This window comes from Hippoglossus hippoglossus, chromosome 15 (assembly GCF_009819705.1).
Source record: "Hippoglossus hippoglossus isolate fHipHip1 chromosome 15, fHipHip1.pri, whole genome shotgun sequence".
NCBI lineage: Eukaryota > Metazoa > Chordata > Actinopteri > Pleuronectiformes > Pleuronectidae > Hippoglossus > Hippoglossus hippoglossus.
The window spans coordinates 10,612,175-10,634,399 of NC_047165.1; the positions used below are offsets into that span (position 1 = coordinate 10,612,175).

Sequence of the window (22,225 nt, forward strand, 5' to 3'; positions counted from 1 at the left end):
ATGTGTATGATTTCTGCATGCACCCACACACTGATACACACAAACAACACGTTGTGCAGCCACCATGTATTTCATATTTGAGAGCTGTAACCTATACGGGTGTCGTCCGTGGTCCTGACTGTTAATAAAACCAAATGTCAATACAGCAGCCGCAGCAATGCTCCCCAGGAACCTTGAACTCTGAATCATTTTCTTATGGGGTTAATAATGAGGGGACACCGAGTCAACGACTGACATATAAAAGAATTTATTTCTCATGTGCACAAAAAGAATTGGAACAGAACTGAAACAGAACAATGATTGAGGCCACAAGGCTTTCTGTATAGATTTTCATCAGAAATCCTTTTTATGTCCATGACACATCTCCTGTATCATCTTTACTACAGCAGAAGACCCATCCCCTCAGAGGTGCTCCGCTTCCTAAAGCAATGACTTAGCCTGAATGACGTGGCGTGCACTCTGTGCCAGTGTTTCATCTTCAGATGTGTCGAGCTACATGTAGACAGAAATAGGCAAATCCCGTGTGCAATTTGTAGAGGATAGCTTCTCCTGAGGAGCAGGGCCCCAGTCTCTTTCTCTGTTTCTCTGGTTCCCTCCGCAATGACAGTTAAGCCTGGTACCAGAGGATGTGTTTGCCTGTGTAGAATTAAAGTAAACTTCATCTCGGACGCCTTGAGCTACAGAGATGTGTTGTATTGGCGTTTGAGAAAAAGAGTAGAGTGGGGGGAGGGAGGAACGATGGGTGACTAGGGAATAAGCGTGGATGTTTTTCTATACATGGGAGCACAGATGACTGTTATTTGAATTAACATAATGATCACAACATCTACTAACAGCAAACAGGACAATATCTTTGATTGTTGCCAAGGACTTTAGTTTGATCACGTCGTGATTCAAGGGAATTTGTGAAATTAGAGAGGAACCATTTCACACTGAAGGTCATTTGTACCTCTTAACGTTTATGCTGTTTTTCACAGGGAGTACTTGTTCAGAGCCCAACGACAAAAGATGATACAGAAAGCCATTTAACTCATTGCATAGTGACATAAAACATCATCATGACAACATCATGAAAATAAAATAAAATGACAAAGACAGTCTAAGTGATGTTAGAATCTGAAACCTGCTACTGACGTAGCCACAGGTTAAATAGTAGTTGCGCGTTTCATCTGAGCGCAACATTACATTAAGACACAAATGTAATGCATGTTTTTTTCAGTCTGTATATCTACAAAGGGAGCCAGTACATTAGTATGATACTGCAATGGTGTGTGTGTGTGTGTGTGTGTGTGTGTGTGTGTGTGTGTGTGTGATATTATTTACAGAGAAGAATTGTCTTCACATTATTCACAAATCATTCTACAAAGCAGCATTTTGTTGCAACTGTTGGAATATTGAGTCACTGAATTTCACCGTTGTCATTACAGTCATATGCATCATGTTGTTCGCCTGTTGAAGAGTCACGACATACATGTTCAGTGTTGACTACTTATTCAGAAGATAATACTGTTTTACTTATGCATACATATACTGTAAATAAAATATTAAATATCAAACTAAGTCTTTGGCAAATGTAGTTAAAAGTACATTCACAAAATATTTTCAAAAAAACAAAAACAAACGAAAAGCAAACTGAATCAGTATTTTCTCTCTGTCCCTATGGAGAGTTGAAGGTAACTCGAGGAGGCCGGTGGATATGTGTTTGAAAAGGCAGTTAATTCCATTGAACAGGCATGAATTTAAGTTGAAAAAACTGGGTTGTAAGGCAATTGTTGAAGCTCATGTACAATTGGCTCGCTCAACTGCGCACAGCTTTCTAAACTGTGTAGGCATCTAGTGGTATGAATGAAGTAAGACCAAGGAGAATTCAAAGGATTTTTTCATGCCGCCAAAGAGCGGTGGTTCACAATGACTTCGGGAAATTGAAAGCATCACTTTTATTCTGTAAAAGACAAAAACTGTCTGTTGTGCCTTAATATTTCAAACGGAAAGCTAATTCAACTTAAATGTGTGTGACTGTTCCAAAGGAATCCAATAAGCTGAGGCTATAGTGCAAAAAAAAGAGCGAATCATGCGTGGACATGGACATGACTGCAAAATGAGGGAAATGAGAACGACTGCTCTGAAAAATCTTTGATACCTTTTTTGTACATTAAAAAATAGTGACAGACAAAATAATCCAAAGTATTGAAAAATTCTCGCAAGACCATTGTTTTTTTTTTAGTCCATGGTCACCGCCGTTTTAATACTTTGAAAAAATGATTTACATTTTTACATCTGATTGTGTGCCACAGGGAGCGTGATGTTGCCAGTGGTCTGTACAGGGTCAGTAAACGTTGTAGGACATGCTGTGTTTATCTGATAACGTACTGTAGGTGGAGAAAATGGGAGCAGAAGATGTCGTCAAAAGCACCAGAGTAAAGCCTGCCCTACATTGTGGAGCCAGGGTCTCATTAAGTGTCAGAGGGGCCCCACAACACTGGTTCAAGTCGCTGCATCGTCAAGCTATGGGACCATTGTCATCTCCCCTGGACTTCTCTCTTTAGAGCAGAAAAATACTGCAGTTCATTACGTAAAGGAATGTGAGGATCCATGAATAAAATAACAACAACAACAGCAACAAAGAAACAAAAAAATAAAAACCCACAACATTGTTTTTTCCACATGGTATTCTTCACACTGTTTTTCTTCAATTTATATTTTATAATATATATATTTATATAATCTCTTAAAGTCATTCTGGAAATATTCAGGTCTGTGAGAGAGTGAGGGCGTGATGGGTGAGTTCTGAACGCCCCCGCGGGCCCCTTTTTTTGGCCCAAAGTGTGTAACGCTGAAGCTTGGGGCGAGATGCGCCGGCATCGACCTCGCTGATCCTCTCTCCTCATCACAAAACATCACGGGGGGGTTTTCCTTTAGGACTCCGCCTCGCTTTTCCTTGACCGCAGTGTTTCTCAGACGGGGACAATATGGAGGCCGAAGCCCTGGCCCTGCAGTTTGAGCTGCTCCCCGTGGTAACTAGTGGCGGTCGTAGGCACTGGCAGCAGTGGGAGGTGCCGAGCCACGAGATGCGGCACTATAATAATAAGGGGAACCTGAAAGTTGACAGAAGAACGAAACGTTGTAAACCATGACGTCAAACTTCATGTAAGACAACTGTTAAAAGCCCCAAGGACAGAGATTACATGTTTTTTTAATATGACTTTAATTTTAGTCTACAGCAAATCAAAGCTTATTCATGCACAGTATGTGTGTTAGATTTCATGATATAAGACCAAGTCACTTACTTAGTAATGCTGGATTGCTGAACCGCCATGCTTCATTGTAAGTGGTGTACTGTGGATGAGAGTAAGGGTTCCCGGAAAAGTCCCCTCCTAAAGAACGGATCAATACAAACAAACATTAGCAAAGAGCTAACAAAACACAGTGAGTGACAACTTCCTTTTCATCACTGTTACATTACAGCTTTGTCACACAACAGTGTTTATTGAGACATTTCTCCACACTTTCTTCATATGAACTGAATCCTCTGCCTTCACGACTTCCTCTGTCCTTTCCTTCGGTGAGGACTTCTGCGTTTTTTAAGCGATGATTCTTCCCTTCAAAACTTCCTAATAAGGTTCCCTGAGACTCTCACTCGCCGGTCGTCCTCCAGTGCAGGTCGTGGTAGAAAGGACAGGGAGGCTGAGGGGGTTGTCGGAGAGCGATGCTCTGGGTCCACAGGTTTCTTTCTTTTTATGAGACCATAAACGCTGGGTTTTATATGAAGCTGCTGAAGAATGGCCTTTGCTTTAACAGTGTTTGGGGCCAGTCACTAAATCTTCGCCACCAGATGAAAAAAACCCTAAAAGGCTTTGGTTAAGAAGGCATCTGTGCCTGTATGTGTTTTTCTAGTGACATATAAAGCTAAACAAATTTCCTTAATTTGATTTCAAATATCCGCTTTTACCAGCATGTGTATCCTACAATGTTACCCTCATGCACACTGAGCTCCCTTGTAAATACTGCACGCCTGCTTTGATTATCAGCCAGTGTGAAAGGCACTGGTCTCCGAGCAATAAAGGGAACTGTGTTTCCAGTTGTTTGGAGGAGAGATCTACACGCGCTACACGGCAGCTATAGCATCCTCGCTGCTGGTCGTGTAACTCGAGCTCATCCCTGAGAGAGATAGTGATTTAAATATTTACAGGCCCTCCACGCCTCTGTGTTTTGACCCTTAACTGTTTGCTGTGAACCTGAACTGCAGGTTAAGTAGAGGGGAAAGAGATACGCTCCGCAGCCCTGAGTGTCCGGGGAGGCGAGGAGAGGAGCAAAAGCAGTGTTTATCGACGGGGCTGGTGAGAGTGCGCTGTGTGGACATGGCGAGGGTAATGAGCGCTGGGAGCTGGAGTGTAACTGAGAGGAACTGTCCTATCTCACGGCCACTGATTGTGGTGATCGCCTATCGAGTTCATCTAATGTCCTCATCCGCAGATGCTAACCACACGCTAACCGCAGTCTAACAAAGCTATAACAAGCTTCCTTCAATCGTATGAGTCCAGAGCAACGATGTGAGCTTTCTTCATCGTACTGACTGGGGGGGGGGGACTTATGTGTTTTATATGCATGTGCACCGTCAAAGAAATCACAGAAAAGAAACACTCGCGTAAAAGTGACCTCAAGTTGTTCAAACAAGATCAACTGAAGGGGACTATCTTGTGAAAATGTAACCTGTAAAAGAAAGATTAATTGCATCGTAAAAAGGGAATAGTGTCACCTACCAGGAACCATTCCAGCAAGTGTGGAGGTGGGGTAGCTGCCTTGTCCTGTGGGGGGGACATGAGGCGGGTAGCCAGGTAAGGTGGTGCTGGCCATGTCTCGACCTGCAGGCACACAGGAGGAAAACGGTTAATGATTGTATTTTTATTTCTACCCAAAACATTTTTTATAGAGCAGTTATTGTATACACATCACCATTGCCTGGGTTATGTTCACAGGCAATGCTTCTTTTTTTTTTCAATAAAGAAGTGTCCAGAGTCCTGGGTGGTTAGGTTGAGGCAACTGAAGCACTTATAGGAAGAAATATAATTTAATTTCAATGTCATAGAAATGAACATATTGTTTGTAGTGCACAAAATGATCATGATTTTCAAACCATTATGTTTCCTAAGTGGTAAACAAATACTGTAAGCATCTAAACATAGAATGTTTAATCATCTGCAGAGGTGGATAGTTTAAGAGAACAGATGAAATATGTTATCATTGAAAACTTTACTGAAAAGATTAGTATCTTCAATTTGCAATTTGCAAAGTCAAAGTTTCTCCTTTTTGTTGAAAACGTAATGCAGGGTGTAATATTGGCAAATTCGTTGCATATAAAAATAATTTTGTGAAGACAGGGTAGATTTAATCTGCCATTATGGTACCACTCATTGTTTTGATTTTGTAATTGTTTTTTTGCATAGCAATAATGACACATGATATACAAGGCAAACCCTAAAATCAACAAAGTGAAGTGATGCATAATAGTCACAGATAATAACAAGCATTGCTGCTGTCTGTCACAAAACGTCACACCATTCAATTTCTTTAAGACAGTCAGAGGAAAAAATTGTGTAATTTTTGCAGCATTGCAGTTTTGTGGAGTTGCGTGTTGACCTTCCATTTTCTGAAGTGCTTATCCTGCCTGGGGTCGCAGGGCGCTGACACCAATCCCAACAGGCACGAGGTGAAAGCTCGGGTGCACCTTGGACGGGTCAACGGTCGATCACAGATTTGCAATTTGCAATTTATTAACTTCAGGAAAGTTATTCAAATAATTTTTATAAAATTATCTCATCAGAGACGATAACTACTATAAGATGAATGTACAACTGTCCTAAGCAGCTTTAAAACTGACAGGAGCATCAGACCATTGAGAGCTCTCTCTGCTCCCTGCTCCACATTCAGCTCCGTAATTAACAGTGACAGCATCGGGCCTGGCTGGATGAAGGGGCACACAGGACAGGGAGTAGTGGGTCCAAAGCATACCCCAGCATCAGCCCTACATCTCTGCCTCTGCACCCCCCCCTCCCCTTCTTTTGACCTTGCTTGGCCCCCCGGACCTCGGGCCTGTCACGAGGCTGGAAGGACTTGGAGGCCTATTGTTAACGCAAGGGATGAGTAAAGGGTCAGAGCCGGAGAAAAGCAGGGTGAAACGGGGGAGAGAGTAGTTGCTGTTAATGAGGGGCAGTCGGTTTCGCTCCTGTATACACAACACTAAAGCCACAAAGCATGATGGGATTTATGGCTTTGCAACGTGAAAGGTGGACGCTTTAACTTGGCATATATCACAAAATTATAAGAACACAGAATTAAATAAGGAAAGAAAAATCAGCTGAAAAGTAGGAGCGTGATTGAACTTTGATCAGGGTTACAGGGCCTTGTGGGTAAAGTTGTACCTGCTATAAAGGGCTGGCTGGCATACAGGCTGTAGCAGGGCCCATGGGCATGGGCAGGGTAGCTGGGAGTAGACACATCTACAGAGAGGCTGGACTGGTGGGGCAAGATGTCAGCTAGAGCAGAGTACCCAACAGAGGAGGGGGTGAACGGGGCAAAGGATGCCTCATGGGGCTCCCGCTTTAGACACATGGAAGGTGGATATGATGGGTGAGAGTCTGCCAGGTGGAAGCAAAAGAAAAAAAAACTAGGTGTCATGAAAAACATGTAACTCCTCATATACGTTTCATACGTTCACTTCAATTTGCTCAGATGTAGATGGGATGGATTTGAGCTTTCTCAATAATCTAACCCTAACCCTAACCCTAATGTCCAAAACCAAATACAGCAATGACAAGTTACCGGTGCCTTATCAGATTTGTAGTCTGAATAAAAGGGAAACAAATGAGGAACTCTCTAAAGAGGCACACATCAACTTCCTATCTTTTACCAAGTCAAGACCATACATATGGATGAATGCATATGAACTCTGAATAGATGAGCAGTCTTTAAGCAGTTGATTTTTTCACTCCCATAGCTTATAATAATAATAATAATCTCATATGCATCCAGCAGTAATTCATTCAACTAAGTGGAAACATACACCAGTGAAATGTTGCAACAACAACACATCGCGCCTGATCAATCAAGCTTAAATGCGTAAAAAATTTCCCAAAGGTTTTGGGTAAACAAACAACATAATCTCACGGCTGCTCCCTCAAAACAAAATCACTCCCACAAATAAGCAAACAATCGGCGCGCAGACAGTTCAGAACTCTACACTTTGATCTAATTTGGCTGATGAGTCTTGGCATCTTCCATTTTCAGCTGCTCTGCCTCTCGAACCTATGTAATCAATGTGAGCTCTGTCTCCGGCCTCTCCACGTCTGCTGCGGAGCCCGTTTTATTCAATGGGGCCTTTAGGGAGAGATGGCTCTTTCCCGACACCATGATAGCCTCATTAGCTGCTTCCCCCATCATTGTTGTTTTACAACAGGACTGTGTGTTTGCGATTCCTCATTAAGATAAGGCCTGTTCTATGGAAGGGGGATGCAACCCTGTCAGCCCCATGAACCTAATGCCAGGGAAACAGGCAACATAACTGACTGCTTTCCCATAGAAATCTATTGCACGTTCTCCAAATCTCTTGCTCCCTCTTTTGTCTTTGTGACAGCTGCAACTGTTGATTTAGACACAACTGCCGCAATTACACTGGATACCTTCATCTCATTGAGACAAATACCATTGTTATTGAGGAAACGACACAAGTATAACAGAGCACAATTTTGACTTATGATCTTATCATTAAAAAAAAGAACGTTTGCCACAAATCTCTGGCGTGAACAGAAATATTCTAATGAATGGGCGCTTTGCACCTAATTGGGTGGACCATGATTTTGTCACATGCACTGCACAAGTATGTCATGAATTTATGGGAAACTGAGTCTGCATGTGGAAATGACTGCAAATGGCCAGCACTCAGTTCTACTCTGTAGTTAATTATAGCCAACATGAAGTGTTTAAAGTTAGAACAGCTTTCAAAAGTCCAGTCACACTGGGTTTGATTTAAATGTGAAACAAAACCAATTCCCTCAGAAAAGCAGCATTTACTGTACTACGACCAGACAGTTAATATTTGTGGTGAGCCTCTCTCAGAAACAAACCATTAATGCACCATGTACTACACCTAGATCGTTGGGATTATACATTCACAGGACACGTAAACCATTTAGCAGGAATCCAACAACTAACCAGGAGGCCACATTGTAGGACATTAAAACATGATAGTGAGTCTGTTTACACTGTATGTGAGACGTCCTGCAGAATACTGTAGGCCGCTGTTTTCTCAGCGCCCGGGCAACCGTTGTCAAACAGACAGGGGTTACGACGCAACAACAACTGATACAAACGCTGCGTTCAAGACCACTGAACTCTGAAACTAATCAGACATGGTGTTGCTTATTGTCCTGGAGACGAGGCAGAGCCCGGGCAAAGGGAGCCTGTCAAATCACAGGCCCTGATGATGGAGATGGAAGATAAACTCAGGGTCCTTGGGGACTCCTCTACCCAGCAAACACATCTCTGAGAGAGTGGAGACGCTATAGAGTTCTCCAACATCTGTCTCTGCTCCACCACTGATACCACGTCTACAGACCCCATCAACCATAGAAATGGACTGTTAAGAACCCACAACAGTGCTCGGCGTGATGTGTCAGGATATAGCTACAACAGCCTTCTCTCAAGTGGGCATTTCATTTTTAAACGTTCACCAAGGAACTCTAATGTGCAAACCCTTTACTGGCAGAACTCTGTTTTCAAAGGCTGACAGCCGATCTGTGGAGAACTTTTCATTCCTGCTCAATGTTGAAGATTGAGCAAAACTTCCAGGTCCTCTGGAGACGAGTCTACAGAGACAATTTCCCTCCACAGGGTCACAGTCATGTTTCCTTCAAATTCAGCTAATTACACTTCTACCTTTGCTTTCCTGCAATGAGGAGGTAATCATTTATAACCACTTAAAAGACAGGGACAGACGAATTGTCAAAGGCTGCATCATATCCTGCGTGAGAACAGAATATTTGCCGGGCCAAATAGCTTGAATTCCCCATCCACATGTTTAAAGTAATTCATTATCAAATGTGTGCTCAAAGGTTACAGTGCTTTCGCGGGGGGTTGATATAAACATTAATTTCCAAGCTTGGGGCTGCAGGCGTTTAACTGTGCTGAGACAAGCCGTTTGTCACTAGGCCACACACCAAGCACCGCAGGTTCGGTGGCTTGTCGTTTGAGAGAAGCTGGTGCTGCCAAGTCATAAAAGTGGAAATTAATTTGAAATTAAACCTTGTTTTTTTTTCACCTCTTCTCTAGAGCCACCAACAAACATGAAGACAGAGAGAGAATAGAACCAGATCCTCAAATCTGCTGGAGTTCTAGTAGGTCAGAGGGGTGCCCATTTACACCCAGCCTCCCTGCAGGCACTGGTGAGAGTGATTATCAAGCCCAGCCTGCACAGAGACGAAACCCCGTTTAACCACAGCTATTAAGCAACATTCTACAAACTGAGAAAATAAAGCATGTTCAGGCTACTGTCGGTTGCTCAGATATTAATAGAAAATTGTGGCGACAAACAAGTACTGGAGCAGAGCCAGAGATCAGGGGAGTTCACAGTGTTCACCTACTTTCGTTTGACTGGATACACACACACACACACACACACACACACACACACACACACACACACACACACACACACACACACACACACACACACACACACAGCAGCTTTTTTTTACTGTGTACACCAAAGCAATGTGCTTCATTTACTCTTATCCAGGCAAATACACCCTATTTTAAGGAAGGAAGGAATTCCGTTCAATTAGATTTTATTTACAAGTCGAAAACCTAATTTAATAGTAATAATTTGTCAGTACAATTGTAACACTATAATAAAATTTAATACAAATGCTGGAAATGTGGAGATTTCCATTGTGCAGGGGAGGGAATTCATCCTCTCATTAAATCCCAGCGATGCATTTCAGTGCCCTGAATCTCTCCCTCCGATTTGGCTGTCACCCTCCTTCCGAGGTAACTGTCTCTTTCACACGTCGGGGTAAACAGAGGACACAAAAGATGGCCGACATTGCTTTCACAAGCGCCCTTGGAATGCAAAAGCGAGCACTTCATTAATCATTCATCTTTAATAGATTATGCAAATTTCAGGACATAAAAATCAACAAGATCAATAACTGTATGAATTTTAATTGGGAGCAGAAAACATTTAAAGAATGAATATAATCTCGTAGCTCCATCCAGTACCAGAGCATAATTTATTGATAATTGGATCTCAGCCTAAGTGAGGAAGGTAATTTGGCATTTTTTTTCTGCCTTGGCATACATTCCTATTTACAGTGTTTGCTAATGGCAGAAAAAATAATATTATGCACTAACAACCTACAACCAATCAAATGCTTCATGCATTACTTTGCATAGTTGTGAAAATTAAGTAATAAAAGTTTACTGGATATTACTTCTGAGTTTAATTTGAAGCTCAAACACATTTTTTTAATTCGGCTGTACTAGAGTATGTAATATTCCACTTAAAGTTTTGTTGGTCCGCCTCCTCATTACGCAACGTGTGGCCCTCACATGTACCGCCTTAGGAGACCCCCCCTCCTTCCAGGCCCCCAGGTGGCTTGGAGGCCACCTGCTATGAGTGTGCTCCCCAGAGCGAGACCGCTTTCATAGGAGGAGCCCGGCATAAAAGACAAAAACACACCTTTCTTCTCCTGAGGCCCAACTTTCTGGGGCAAATCTACCTCCCACATATTCAGGAATAAAAAAGGGGTCTTTCTTTTCCCACAGCTCAGTGCCGGGGTCCAGGGCTGGACTATAGGGATCATTTGAGAAGGGCTACTGCAGTTTTCAATCATGCTGTCCTCCTCTTAACTCTGTCTCACACACACACACACACACACACACACACACACACACACACACACACACACACACACACACACACACACACACACACACACACACTCCACAGTGGACTCATTGACTTGGATGCCCACTGCATAATTATGGGCGTTTTAATAAAAGGCTGGCATATTATTCTGTGGCCATCAGTAAACCTAACCTCTCCTGGGAAAGCGCCTCAGCAGCCACAATGAAACAATATTTCAATTAACCGGGCGGCCATCAATGTCGACTGCAGAGTGAAGGAAGCCAGTGTGCAATGCAGGGCGGGTCAGTATGGGTTACATGATACAGATAGTTAATACTACACGCAATTCAATACACTGCACCTGCCATTACCTGTTGTCTCTCAGTGGGAGTTACTATTGAAAACAGCAGGAAGTTCACAAGTTGGATAAAAAACAAATTCACTGTTTCTTCAACAGCGTGCGTCTCGTCTCTCTCTCTCTCTCTCTCTCTCTCTCTCTCTCTCTCTCTCTCTCTCTCTCTCTCCCTCTCTCTCTCTCCACAGCATGAGGCAGCCAGCCAGCCGCGGTGCCGTTCCAGCCGCTGTCAATCAACAGGCTATCATAGCCTTTGATGACAACGTCGTGTCGCGGCGAGAACAGCAGCTGTCTCTTATGAGAAGTGCTCCCAGTCAATCTGTTAGCGGGCCAATCCGGGCTAACACAATAGCCAGTTAGGAGCGGCGTGCGAAAAAGACTTGAAGGATTTAATGGGCTCAGATGATATATCACCTCGCTCTGGAAATAAACACACAGAGTGCCTCAAAAAAAAGAAGAAAGATGAAAAAAGTGCCCTGAAAAAGCTTTTTCATTTGGTGATAAGAATTTTATATCGCGGGAAATGTGTGCGCCGTCATAAAGTGGCAGTCAGAACTGTAAAGAGTCAATGATAATGCAATATCTTAAATAAGAAGGAGCTGAACTGGAGTTTTTCTTCCAATACTCACTTCACTCAGTCGACCAATTTTCAGAAAATTATAATAGAGGAGAATCTATTTTGAATTTGAGGAGTTTCCTCAAGTATTTTAATATAATACACTGAGTGAGTTAGTATATGTAAAACTTTATCCCCAAAAAATCCATATTGTAGTTTAGGCGACTGTCTTTTCCAGCTACAACTACCTCCACTTGTGGATTCTGCTCATTGATATCAGGGGTATGAAGAAGTTTTGAGTAAGAGATTTGCTGAGTAGGTGAAAAGGGACAAAGCAAAACAAGGATTTGGTTGTACCATGTTAATACTCAGTATAATAACGACTGTTATCATATGTGCTTAGTTTGGGACAACTGCTCTACAAACGGATCTTTCCTGGATGGATACAGTGGAAGGACTTTGCAGCAGCAGCCGAGCTAAACACACTATGTTTGCACTCCGAGTCCTGTTAAGTTCGACCGCCTTGTTTCGCGGAAGTCTTCGACCTGCTGGAGGTACGTGTATTCTTCTAGGGATCGATGTAGCGTGAGTCAGATTGTACCTGTCACAACAGAGTAGCTCTGGGACACACTGGAGGCGAGGTCGGAGCTGGCGCTGGTGGAGAGGCTTGGCTTCACGTCTTCCAGGCCAGCGTTCAGGGACGGGAGAGAGTACTCATTTGCCTGAGGAGAGGTGCACAAAAACAGCTACTGACACTTCTGTAGAATAATCTCACATTCCAACATAGTGTGATCTGGGTAATATCACTGCTCCACCACATGCAAGCCCACTTCTGGTTACAGATTTGGAGCTGATCTCCCAGTATGCGTGAGAATATGTGAAACATGTCTGAAGATAACCTCTGGTGTATGCGAGGAAGCTGTCTGTGATCCTCTCGCTGTGTTTTATTCTCCATGTTTCCTGTGAATTCTGCAAACACCCCTCCTCTCTCAACCCCAACTGTCCCTGCTCCCTGTGCTTTTACCAAGACCCATGATGTATGCATGCATTAGGGCTTGTCTGAGGAGAAGGCAGAAAGGGAGAGAGGGATGAGAGAGGGATTGGGAGAGGAGTGAAAGGACGGGGTGTCAGCTGGCTCTTTGTGCTCCACTGCAGTCATCCCTGTGACCAGTCAAGGGAGGAGACATTCAGGGCTTTGTTACAGGAGAGACATGTGGTGTGTTTTTTTAAAGGGGAGTACAACCTCAAAATCAACCTTTGTGCTTTGCCTCCAGGATGAACACATAAAACTGTGTTAATAAAATGATAAAATACAGAGTACAGTTGTACAGCATGCATTTCACATTTTTTATTAGTTTTGTTTTTTTACTTTACATTGGAGGGTTTTCATTGTGTTTCTTTTTTAGCCGTGATAAGACGTGATGTGCAGCTGCAGCCATCTTTCACGTTTTTACACTTAATCATTCCAAATGCGTCGGCCCACTGTGCTGCACTGGAAAACTTCAGTCTCTCTGGTGTTTATTCACTTTAATCTCTCTACAGCAGCTGTGATGAATCCTGTTTGTTAATGAGATGACACTTCCTCTTCTTTAACAGGATAAGTGTGTGTGCGCACATTTGTGTCGGTGAGTGTTTGTATCCGACTGCGTGTGTGCATCTGTTTGCCTCAATGGGATGGGGTCCCACAGGGGCAAGCCGGTGACCCCGGTCTTGTCTGCCTCTATCCCAGATAAACTCTAATTGTCTGCTTACAACTGTTCCCTGGCACTAGGCTGGATGTTCCTCTCTATTCCGCTGGGCCTCCGCAGCACAAGGGCCATTTTGTCATGCAGATGGGCTGTGGGCAGGGCTGGGCAGGGCTGGGCGAGTGGCGAGCACAGAGGGGCCTGAATGACCTGACCACATGGCTGCCAGAAGTGTGGGAGGGATGAGGCCTATTCAGCCTGGCCTCCTCAAAATGGCTTTTTAATACCCTGACGCAGACACCAGACAAGCCCCTAATAGCCTAATATCCCACCTTTTCACCACTTTAAGAAAAGGAGGGGGTGTTGGACACAGGGAGAAAAAAAGGAGGCGCGCAGAACGAGTGGAAAGCGGCCTGATTAATATTACATCAAATTAAAACTGATTTTTCTGGACCATTCTGACGCTGTTTTTCTCTCCCCTCCTCCACCTTCCTCTCGCCTTTTTAATACCTTCTCCTCCACTCTTTGTGATTGCAAGTCATTTCCAATTCGTTTTGGTATTGATCTTGCCGTAGAAATCACTTTGGTAATTAGCTGCATTAGGGGCTGTAGAGCCGGCTGAGGGGCTGTCCCTCTGATTTATCGCCGCTGTAATTCCCCGCGATCGCACAGAGATGAAAATGAACTCAATTAGGGCACTGCTAAGGCTGCGTGGGCACCCATATAGAGTTCCAATGGAGAAATTAATAGTCTCTTGTTGTTTAACAGTCTAATAAATGTAAATATAGGTTATCCGCTGTAATAGGCTGTAGGCTGGTAGTTTGCCTTCAGCAAGAAGTTGTGCAGAGCCTTTTGTCGCCTGTGTCAGAATGTGTATCAGGTTATATTATTAAAAATCTGTGTGAATTATGTTATTGTTGACTACTCCAACTTAAGGGGAAACAGGGGAAGAAACTGCCGGGCTGTAAATGTCAGTGTTGAGAGAAATCTGTGTGGCCAACCTGCTCAGGTTTGATGTGTTCTGAAGTGGGAAAGACATCAGGGTAAGATGGACGTTCAAACACACGGTCCAGGGCCTCCAGCTGCTGCTGGGTGAAGGCGTCCGCTCGCAGATGCTTCCTTAAACTCTCAACGCTGCCCTGAGAGTCGCTGCCGGGGCCTGAGCCATCAGAGCCATCTAGAGAAAGACGGAAAGGAAGAACGGAAGGAGGAAGAGAGGGCGAGAATATTCTAGATCAGGGCCTGGTTCCATCTTTTTTTTTTTACTTTACTTGTCATTATTCTAGCAGGCTGAGATAAGCAGGAGGAGAACATTTTCGAGCTCAACGGGTGCGAGAGTGATGGCACGAGGAGCAGCCGTAAATTCAGGGAGACCCAGCGGCATGTCTGCGTTTTATCTCCCTCTCTGCTTCCCACCGTCTCTCTCCTCCTCTCTCACACATTCACTCACTCGAGCAGCTCTCTGCCCCCCCCCCCACCCCTCCTCTCCTCGTGGCCACCATCAGCGCGGTCATCATGTGATAGGTCTATGGTAATTGATGGATTACCTTCAGTGCAAATATATACTTGTAAGGGAGAGCGTGTGTTTCAGGTGGAGAAAGTGGGGCTGCCGATTACATACAGAGCCTCTCATTCTGCCAGCGGGAAATGGAGAGCCATTATTTAACTGTACTATTTCCTCGTGAACATATTACCCTTCCCTCTGTCCATCTCTCCTTCTCTCCCTCCATCTCCCCCCCCCCACATATTGCCTGTCTTCTGGAAAACAGAATGGAGTGGGGACGGCACTCAGGGCCGAATGAGGACGGGGCGTCGAGGGCAAGCGTATGCATTTCCTCACTCGGTCACACTCTATATAAACAAATGAGCCTATGCTTCCCTCATTCTCCTGATCTCTGACCCTATCAACTCAGCCAGGGAGCCCAGTGCTGCCGCTATCAGCTCTAACCTCTGCTCACTCATCAAGTCCTGAACACTGAAAGCAAAAAGGAAAAAAGAAATCGGCTCAAACCTCCAGCCAGCATCCCAGGAACCTCTACTCCACTGCCTGCCTCCCGCCACCCTCCCTTTCCTCCCTATACCCGACCGCCAACAGCGGATGAGGGCTTTAGCTACCGTACAAATCTGTCATTCTAAATTTGCAGCAGATTATGTTCTCTCCTGGGCGAGCCAGCGGTGATATATGATATGCAAGGCCGCTATTGATTGCCTGATCCGCCAGCAGAGGAGGGAGGCGAAATGAACTTGGAATGAACATCATGCCTCAACTCATTGTGCGTATAATACTCTACTTAATCCCACATTTTTCTGTGCTATGGAATTCAATTGATCAATCATGTTCCACTGATGGTACCATTTCAGGGGCGTTATTGCCATTCTGCTCGGCTGCTTGACCTTTTTTCAATGGCTGAGGCCAGAGGATGAACCCGACTCGCACCAAGAAATAGATCCATGGAGGGAATGGAATAGAACTGCAATTGGGTGCATGTGTGTGTGTGTGTGAAAAGAGAAAGGTGTGTGTTGGCAGTATATGTGAATTTCACCACTGAAATATATTGACTTTAGGCTTTGTGTAACATTTATGTAGGAATCCATTTTTTCTCTCCTTCCACGTGTGCTTTTCCTTCCATCAGTTAACCAAGTATGTTAGCACAGGCTTTTTTTTTTTTTTCCCCCCAACAGCTCCATTGGGTGAAGGGTTGGTGTTGGTGTCGGAGCAGCATTAGCGTTGCTGTATGAAACTCAATTGTTGTCTGTGGTACAGAAGAAAATAGAGTCATTAATTACCTCGTATCAGCTGGTCTGAGGAAAGAGGCGAGCTCAATCAATAGTGAGTGTTTGTCATTCACAACGGAGGAGCATGTTTATACTCAGCAGCTTCTCACACACATAACCAGGCTTTCTGAACCAGCAGTGAAAGGACATAGATTCCCATTGTAGGATATTCTTTTCTTTTTTTGCACTTTCTGTGATGCAAACATAATCAAAAGCCTCACTGCCAAAATTAAAAGCAAATTCTGGAACGTGCGAATTTGAATCGACGAGAAATAAACAACAGCAAAATCTATATCTTGCGACACTTTGTGCTCCCGCCGAGGAGATTACGTTTTTGTCCCACATTTGTTTGTTTGTTAGCAAGATTACGCAAAAACTGCTCAACCGATTTCCATGAAAATTTGTGGAGGGGTGAGGCATGACCCAAGGAAGAACCAATTAAATTCATGGTGCCGATACAGATTAGGGTTATTTTTTTCCCACTTTCTTGTGAGATACAGCGTTTTTTTTAATTTTCCTCGATTTCTCAGGAAACGATACATGGATATTTATCCCCCCCAAAAACAAATCAGATGAGTGTATGTTATTTAGTGCAGATCCAAATAAAAATCAGTCCAAACAGATTCAGGTTTCATGAGGGGACTGTTGGGCCTTGGCGGAGGTGCCATAGTTAAAGGTTTGTTTACACTAGTAATGTTTTTTAAAAAAAACAGTGATTTTTTCATCTCTGGCTCTTCAGTTATGTGTGTCAATATATTTCAAATTTATGTGGCTAAAAAAATTGAAGATATGGCCGTTAAATTGAAATAATAGTAAATCATTTATTTTCAGGATTTGCCATTAGAGGCTCATGTTTGACATATATCATAAGATAGCTGCAATAAATCAGATTCATCCTTTGACAGTCAGCGTGTCAAGTGGAGTGTGAAGCCCGACTGTCAGATGTGTGTGTGTGTGTGTGTGTGTGTGTGTGTGTGTGTGTGTGTGTGTGTGTGTGTGTGTGTGTGTGTGTGTGTGTGTGTGTGTGTGTGTGTGTGTGTGTGTGTGTGTGTCTCATTGACTCCCTTTTTTTTTCATTTTCTCACTGTTTCTCCAACCCCTTTGGGTGTCTCAGCAGGTATTCTCTTATCAATCCCACAGCACCAGCAGACTGCGTCTCTTTGTTTTAACACCAAAGTGCGAGGAGACAAACCGAGATAAAAAAACAAAAAAAACAAGACTCTCCAACGGTGACGTTCACACATCATCCCCCAAAAGCAAATTCTCTCTTTGAGCCATGTTGAAGAAACGGAGGCTTGTTATTGTGTCCAAAGAAAATTCTACCGCATATTCAACAAATGAACATGAAACTGCAACTGGTTAACAATAAAAGTTGTTAAACACCTCCAGCAAGCTAATACCCACTCTTTCAGCCATTTGTACACACACGCTCACAAAGATTAAACCAATGACACCAGCGACAGCGACTGTGAAGCCGACTACAATGGTATCAAAAGCTGTCTTCTATCTCTACTTGTCTCTAAGGGGGATGTTAACGTCTTGTGTTGGCAAGGTGGCACTTTATGTCCTTCTTTCATCTCCCCTGCTCCTGTGATAAGATAACAGAGCAGACAAGAGGTGGGGGGGGGGGGGGGGCTTGTTTGAAAGGCAAATGAATTCCTACACACCGGCTGGCTCGCTCCGTAAATCAACGACACAGGGTTTCCTAGATCAGAGGCTGCGGGTCGACCGTTTACCTATTCGTCCTCTGCTGATGGGCGGGATGATGCTATCGCAAATTGTGGATCATTTGTTGCTGTTTTTAAAAAATGCAGTTGAGCTTGGAAAAAAAAAAGAAAAGAAAAGAGAGAGCACAAACAAACTGGTATACCCAGAGGGTGAAAACTCCTTCGCTGTAAGCTATATTTATGAAACCTCTGAAGCGGAAAGGAGAGAGGTGGGTGGGGTGGCGGAGAGAGAGGGAGAGAGACAGCAACACTGCCATGGCTGTTAAGATCCTGTTATGTTGTGGCGTGTTTAAGAGCTTTATTAATTCGATTTAGCACCACCAACCAGTGTACTGAGTGTCAGCGGGCGAAGTGATGCTCATTTGATGTTTGCACTCACTGCTGAGGCACTGGGGCTGCATGGATAGTGTTTTTTGAAGCACGTTCTTATTTTATGTACTGTAATTCACATTCTCAGATGCAGGCCAAAGACAGAGGTTTAAAATGACTAAATAAAAGCACACAACTGTTTGGATTCAGTTCATGAGTGGCGTCTGTAACTCAACTCAGAGTGAGCTGGGTGTTAATCGTACACTGGGGGTTTGTTGGTGGTTAGTTTTCCAGGCTAACTCGTCTCCTCCCCACATGTCAACGTGTCCTTGAGCAAAAATACTGAACTGCTTGTGATGCGTGTTCGTGGGGGAAAAAACTGTCAATTAGGACAAAACTGTTTGCCAAATGAAACTGATGTAATATTTGCAAACCGTTTGAAACACGCAGTATAAAATCACAGTGTGCCAGTGCAGTGAGAGTATTGCAATAAATTCTGTCACGTCTTTAAAAAAGAAGGAAGCAAATCAAGCAAAACGCTTCACAAAAGTCAAGAAGAAAAAAAACATACCATAATGTGATTTTATATTTTTTCACTTGGATAAATTACAGAAAAATGACTTGATGTGAGGGATATATATGAAATATTCTCTCTTTTCTCTAACTGTCCTTTGTCCTCCTCTGCTTTCATCTCCACCCTCCTCTGGACCAGTCTGTCGTTTAGCGTCTCCACCCTGTGTGGCGAGTATTTGTGGAAATGCAATTAACGTATACGCTTTCTTTTCTCTCGCCATTTCTCCCTCCTCAAGCTGAGTAATGCACTGCTCCATTAATTCTTGGCATCGGCGCCCCTAATTGACTTTTCTCTGACATGATTCCTCTCCACTGAGTGAATTCCCTCTCCTTATATTTTGGTGACGGATCTCATTGTGCGTTGTTTACAACTATATACGGGGGTCTCACGCAGCCACGCCGCTGAATGCAAAGGACTCCGAGAGAAGACGGGGAAGATGAGAGGAGGAATGAAACGTTGAAGGGGAAGAACGACAGAGATTGAGCGCAGAAGAAGGAGGGGGGGAGAGATGCAGCGTGGACCCTTTTGTGTCCTCCTCCACTGTCGGGGCCCTAACAGCTTCTTGTCTCTATGTTACGCTCTGTGGCCCCTCTCAGACCAGAGCTTTTCTCTGGCACACACACCCCATCAGGGCCATCATGGTGCTCATGATTCCATTTATTTCTGTCTCGCTCTGGATGCATTTATTTTCTAAAGCGATCCTCTATTGACTCATTGTCATGGACTGGCTTGACTAGCCAACCAGTGTAGGCCCAGGTTCAAATCCATACACTAACTGATCTAAACTCCACAAATGGGTCATATGTGTAAGAGATACACGGCAGACGATCCCCAAAAGGGCCAAATATCAAATTTGAACAAATCAACAAGGTGACTGTATTCATTTTTTTCCCTCAGCTATTGAACAAGGTTGATGTGACTCTGGCGCTACGATCGTTCTTTTATGTCATGAATGAACAACCTGCCAGGGCCATATTTTTCCTCCCCGCTCACACACTCATCAGCTCCTTCTACACTCATCCCACACCCACGCTACAATCACAAGTTATGACCTTTGCTTTCTCCATCTAATTTATCACTGTAGCTCCCTACTGCCTGTCCTCCCCACTGGGCGCCATCCAGGACGTGGTAAGCCGGTGATGAGAGAAACATACACTCAGGTCACATCAACCTGACTGCACACAGCGGCAAGGTCAGGAGGAAGTTGTTAAGAAAATGTGAATTTACATAAAGCTGCGGCTCTAATAGTAACAGCATTTCTTTAAGGAAGGTGAGCAAATGAGAGCAGACATGCGTTATGAGATAATTCACTCAAAATTCATCTCTGAGATTCCAGCAGAGGGCCGCAAACTTTTTTAAACAAATGCATGCACCTTCGGCGCGATATGATCCAACATCTGACAACCTCGCAGCAGTCGTCACCCTATCCTCCCTAAGTTCTTTTCTTGGCTTCCACCTCCACCATAGGTTTAAATGACTGAGTTTGAGCGGGCTGTACAACAGGCTAATTTCCCCACTTCACTATTAATGCATTTGGCAGGAACAACATCCCATTTCCCTGTAATGAGATACACAAATAAATCTGGCTGTGGATAGATTCGAGGTGGGGTGGCGGCGGCGGTGGTGGTGGTGGTGGTGATGGCGGTGGGAAGAGAAGGAGTGGGGGGGGGGGGGGGGCAAAGGAGGAGGTGGAGGGGTGGGGAGCATTGAGACGCATTCTCCCAGCTCTGGCATAATTGGTATCGCTGCTTGCAGACATGCAAACCAATCTCTCCACAGATAGGGCTGAGACTCTCTCTTTTTCCCCCCTTAAGGCTATTTCTTTTGTCTTTTCGATAGCTTGCACATCCGAGATAGAGGGAGGGAGGGAGGGAGTAGGGGGGGGGCGAGATGTTAATTTGTGAATTAATGGCTTTTCTCCGCAGAATTGCAAATTCTTTTAAATGTCACTATGTTCGCTGTGCGAGGAGCATCCGGAGCCACAGAGTTCCTACGTTAAGGCACACACACATTTCCATGCACAGGTGTCTGTGTGTGTACACATACATGCACAAATCCTAAAACTAATCCTTGCTCAATTCTCAGTCAGGCTGCCAGGACCTCCTTCTTCCCTCCTCACCTCATAAACCCACTTTTTCCCCCCTCTTTCTCTTTCTCTTTCATCGCTCTATTCCCTTCTTCCTCCTCCCATCTCCGCTCAGAGCCGTCCAGTGTAACATGCTACTTTTAATTTGCAATAACACATGACAAGGACAGATTAATGGCTCTTATGGCACCTATGTCCCTGAAGCTCGTCTTTCGGGGACCCGGTGTACATAACGCGTGTCACACTACATTATCTCTACAGCCCTCCGGTAATGGGGACCTTTTTCTTCCTCAAAGGGCAACCACTGACTTCAGCCACACCGGGAACACACACCTCCGCCCAACACCAGCAGTACAAAAAGTGAGTGATGCACTTCTTCTTTTTTCACATAAAACGGCCAAATGAACAGCAGTAGGCACACACATGTTAAACATTGAGAGTTAAAGTATGACATTGGTTTGCAGACATGCAAGAAAGTCCAGGTCTCCCCCTGTTTTTAATGCATTTATCCGCTTTCTTATCTATTTGCTTGTGTATTTGTGAGTTGACAAGGAACATTTAAACATTTTTGCAGGCCCGCTTCTGCCGTGACATATTCTTATCCAGTTCAGATGGACCAGGCCCTTTCTACACCAGGTCATTCTGCAGCTGAGGCTATAATTGTAACTTTGTTTTGTAAAATAACGACAAAGCTGAGATAATTCTAAAAAATATGGGCAATGCAAAATTAATCTAAATAACAAAACACAAGAGGTTTCTTGACAACACAGGCCAAATTAAGGCTAAGAATTATTATTGTTTAATTTCTTAGAATAAACTGCATCTTGTTGAAAATCCATATTTTTGCCTCATAACAATTGTGAATACACAACACTGAGCATTACTGTATATTGAGCTTGATGCTATTAAATGGAAAATAAGGTTTTCCACGGTCACTTTGCTTTAATTAATTTTAATTTCTTGGCAGATTATTTATTGGAAAAAAATCCCCCCCGCCTGCCTTTAAACTCAAAATCCCTGGAAGAGTGAAAGCAGCAGTTGAGAGGAAAGTGATCTGATTGACCAAACCAGCAGAAGAGAAGGTTGTTTAACTTCAACTTACAATGTCCGATTTTCCTTCCATCCATGTGGTTGCCACTCCAGAGAACTAAAGAGACAGAAACATAAAAGAAGGAAGTGGCTTGTTTTGATGAGTGCTCTTTGGGATAATTTCAACCATATAATCCCATCAGCCACCTCAAAGCAGCACAACAGAGTC

The 22,225-nt window shown here is 43.9% G+C and overlaps 1 protein-coding gene across 8 annotated transcripts in view; it reads right to left on the reverse strand.

Moving 5' to 3' along the window:
• Positions 1 to 231: 231 nt before the first annotated feature.
• pax2a (paired box 2a) overlaps positions 232 to 22,225 on the reverse strand; it is a 30,428-nt gene continuing 8,434 nt past the window's right edge. For 4 of the 8 annotated variants that reach the window (XM_034609110.1, XM_034609108.1, XM_034609109.1 and 1 more), the window contains 7 exons: positions 22,070 to 22,114; positions 14,498 to 14,673; positions 12,413 to 12,533; positions 6,420 to 6,635; positions 4,761 to 4,862; positions 3,288 to 3,374; positions 232 to 3,095 (listed from right to left, as the gene is read on the reverse strand). In XM_034609110.1, coding sequence (XP_034465001.1) covers positions 3,019 to 3,095; positions 3,288 to 3,374; positions 4,761 to 4,862; positions 6,420 to 6,635; positions 12,413 to 12,533; positions 14,498 to 14,673; positions 22,070 to 22,114 — 824 coding nt within the window. In that variant the 3' untranslated portion in view covers positions 232 to 3,018. The remainder of the gene's footprint in view (positions 3,096 to 3,287; positions 3,375 to 4,760; positions 4,863 to 6,419; positions 6,636 to 12,412; positions 12,534 to 14,497; positions 14,674 to 22,069; positions 22,115 to 22,225) is intronic. The other 4 variants (XM_034609113.1, XM_034609112.1, XM_034609111.1 and 1 more) reach the window with 2 other exon arrangements.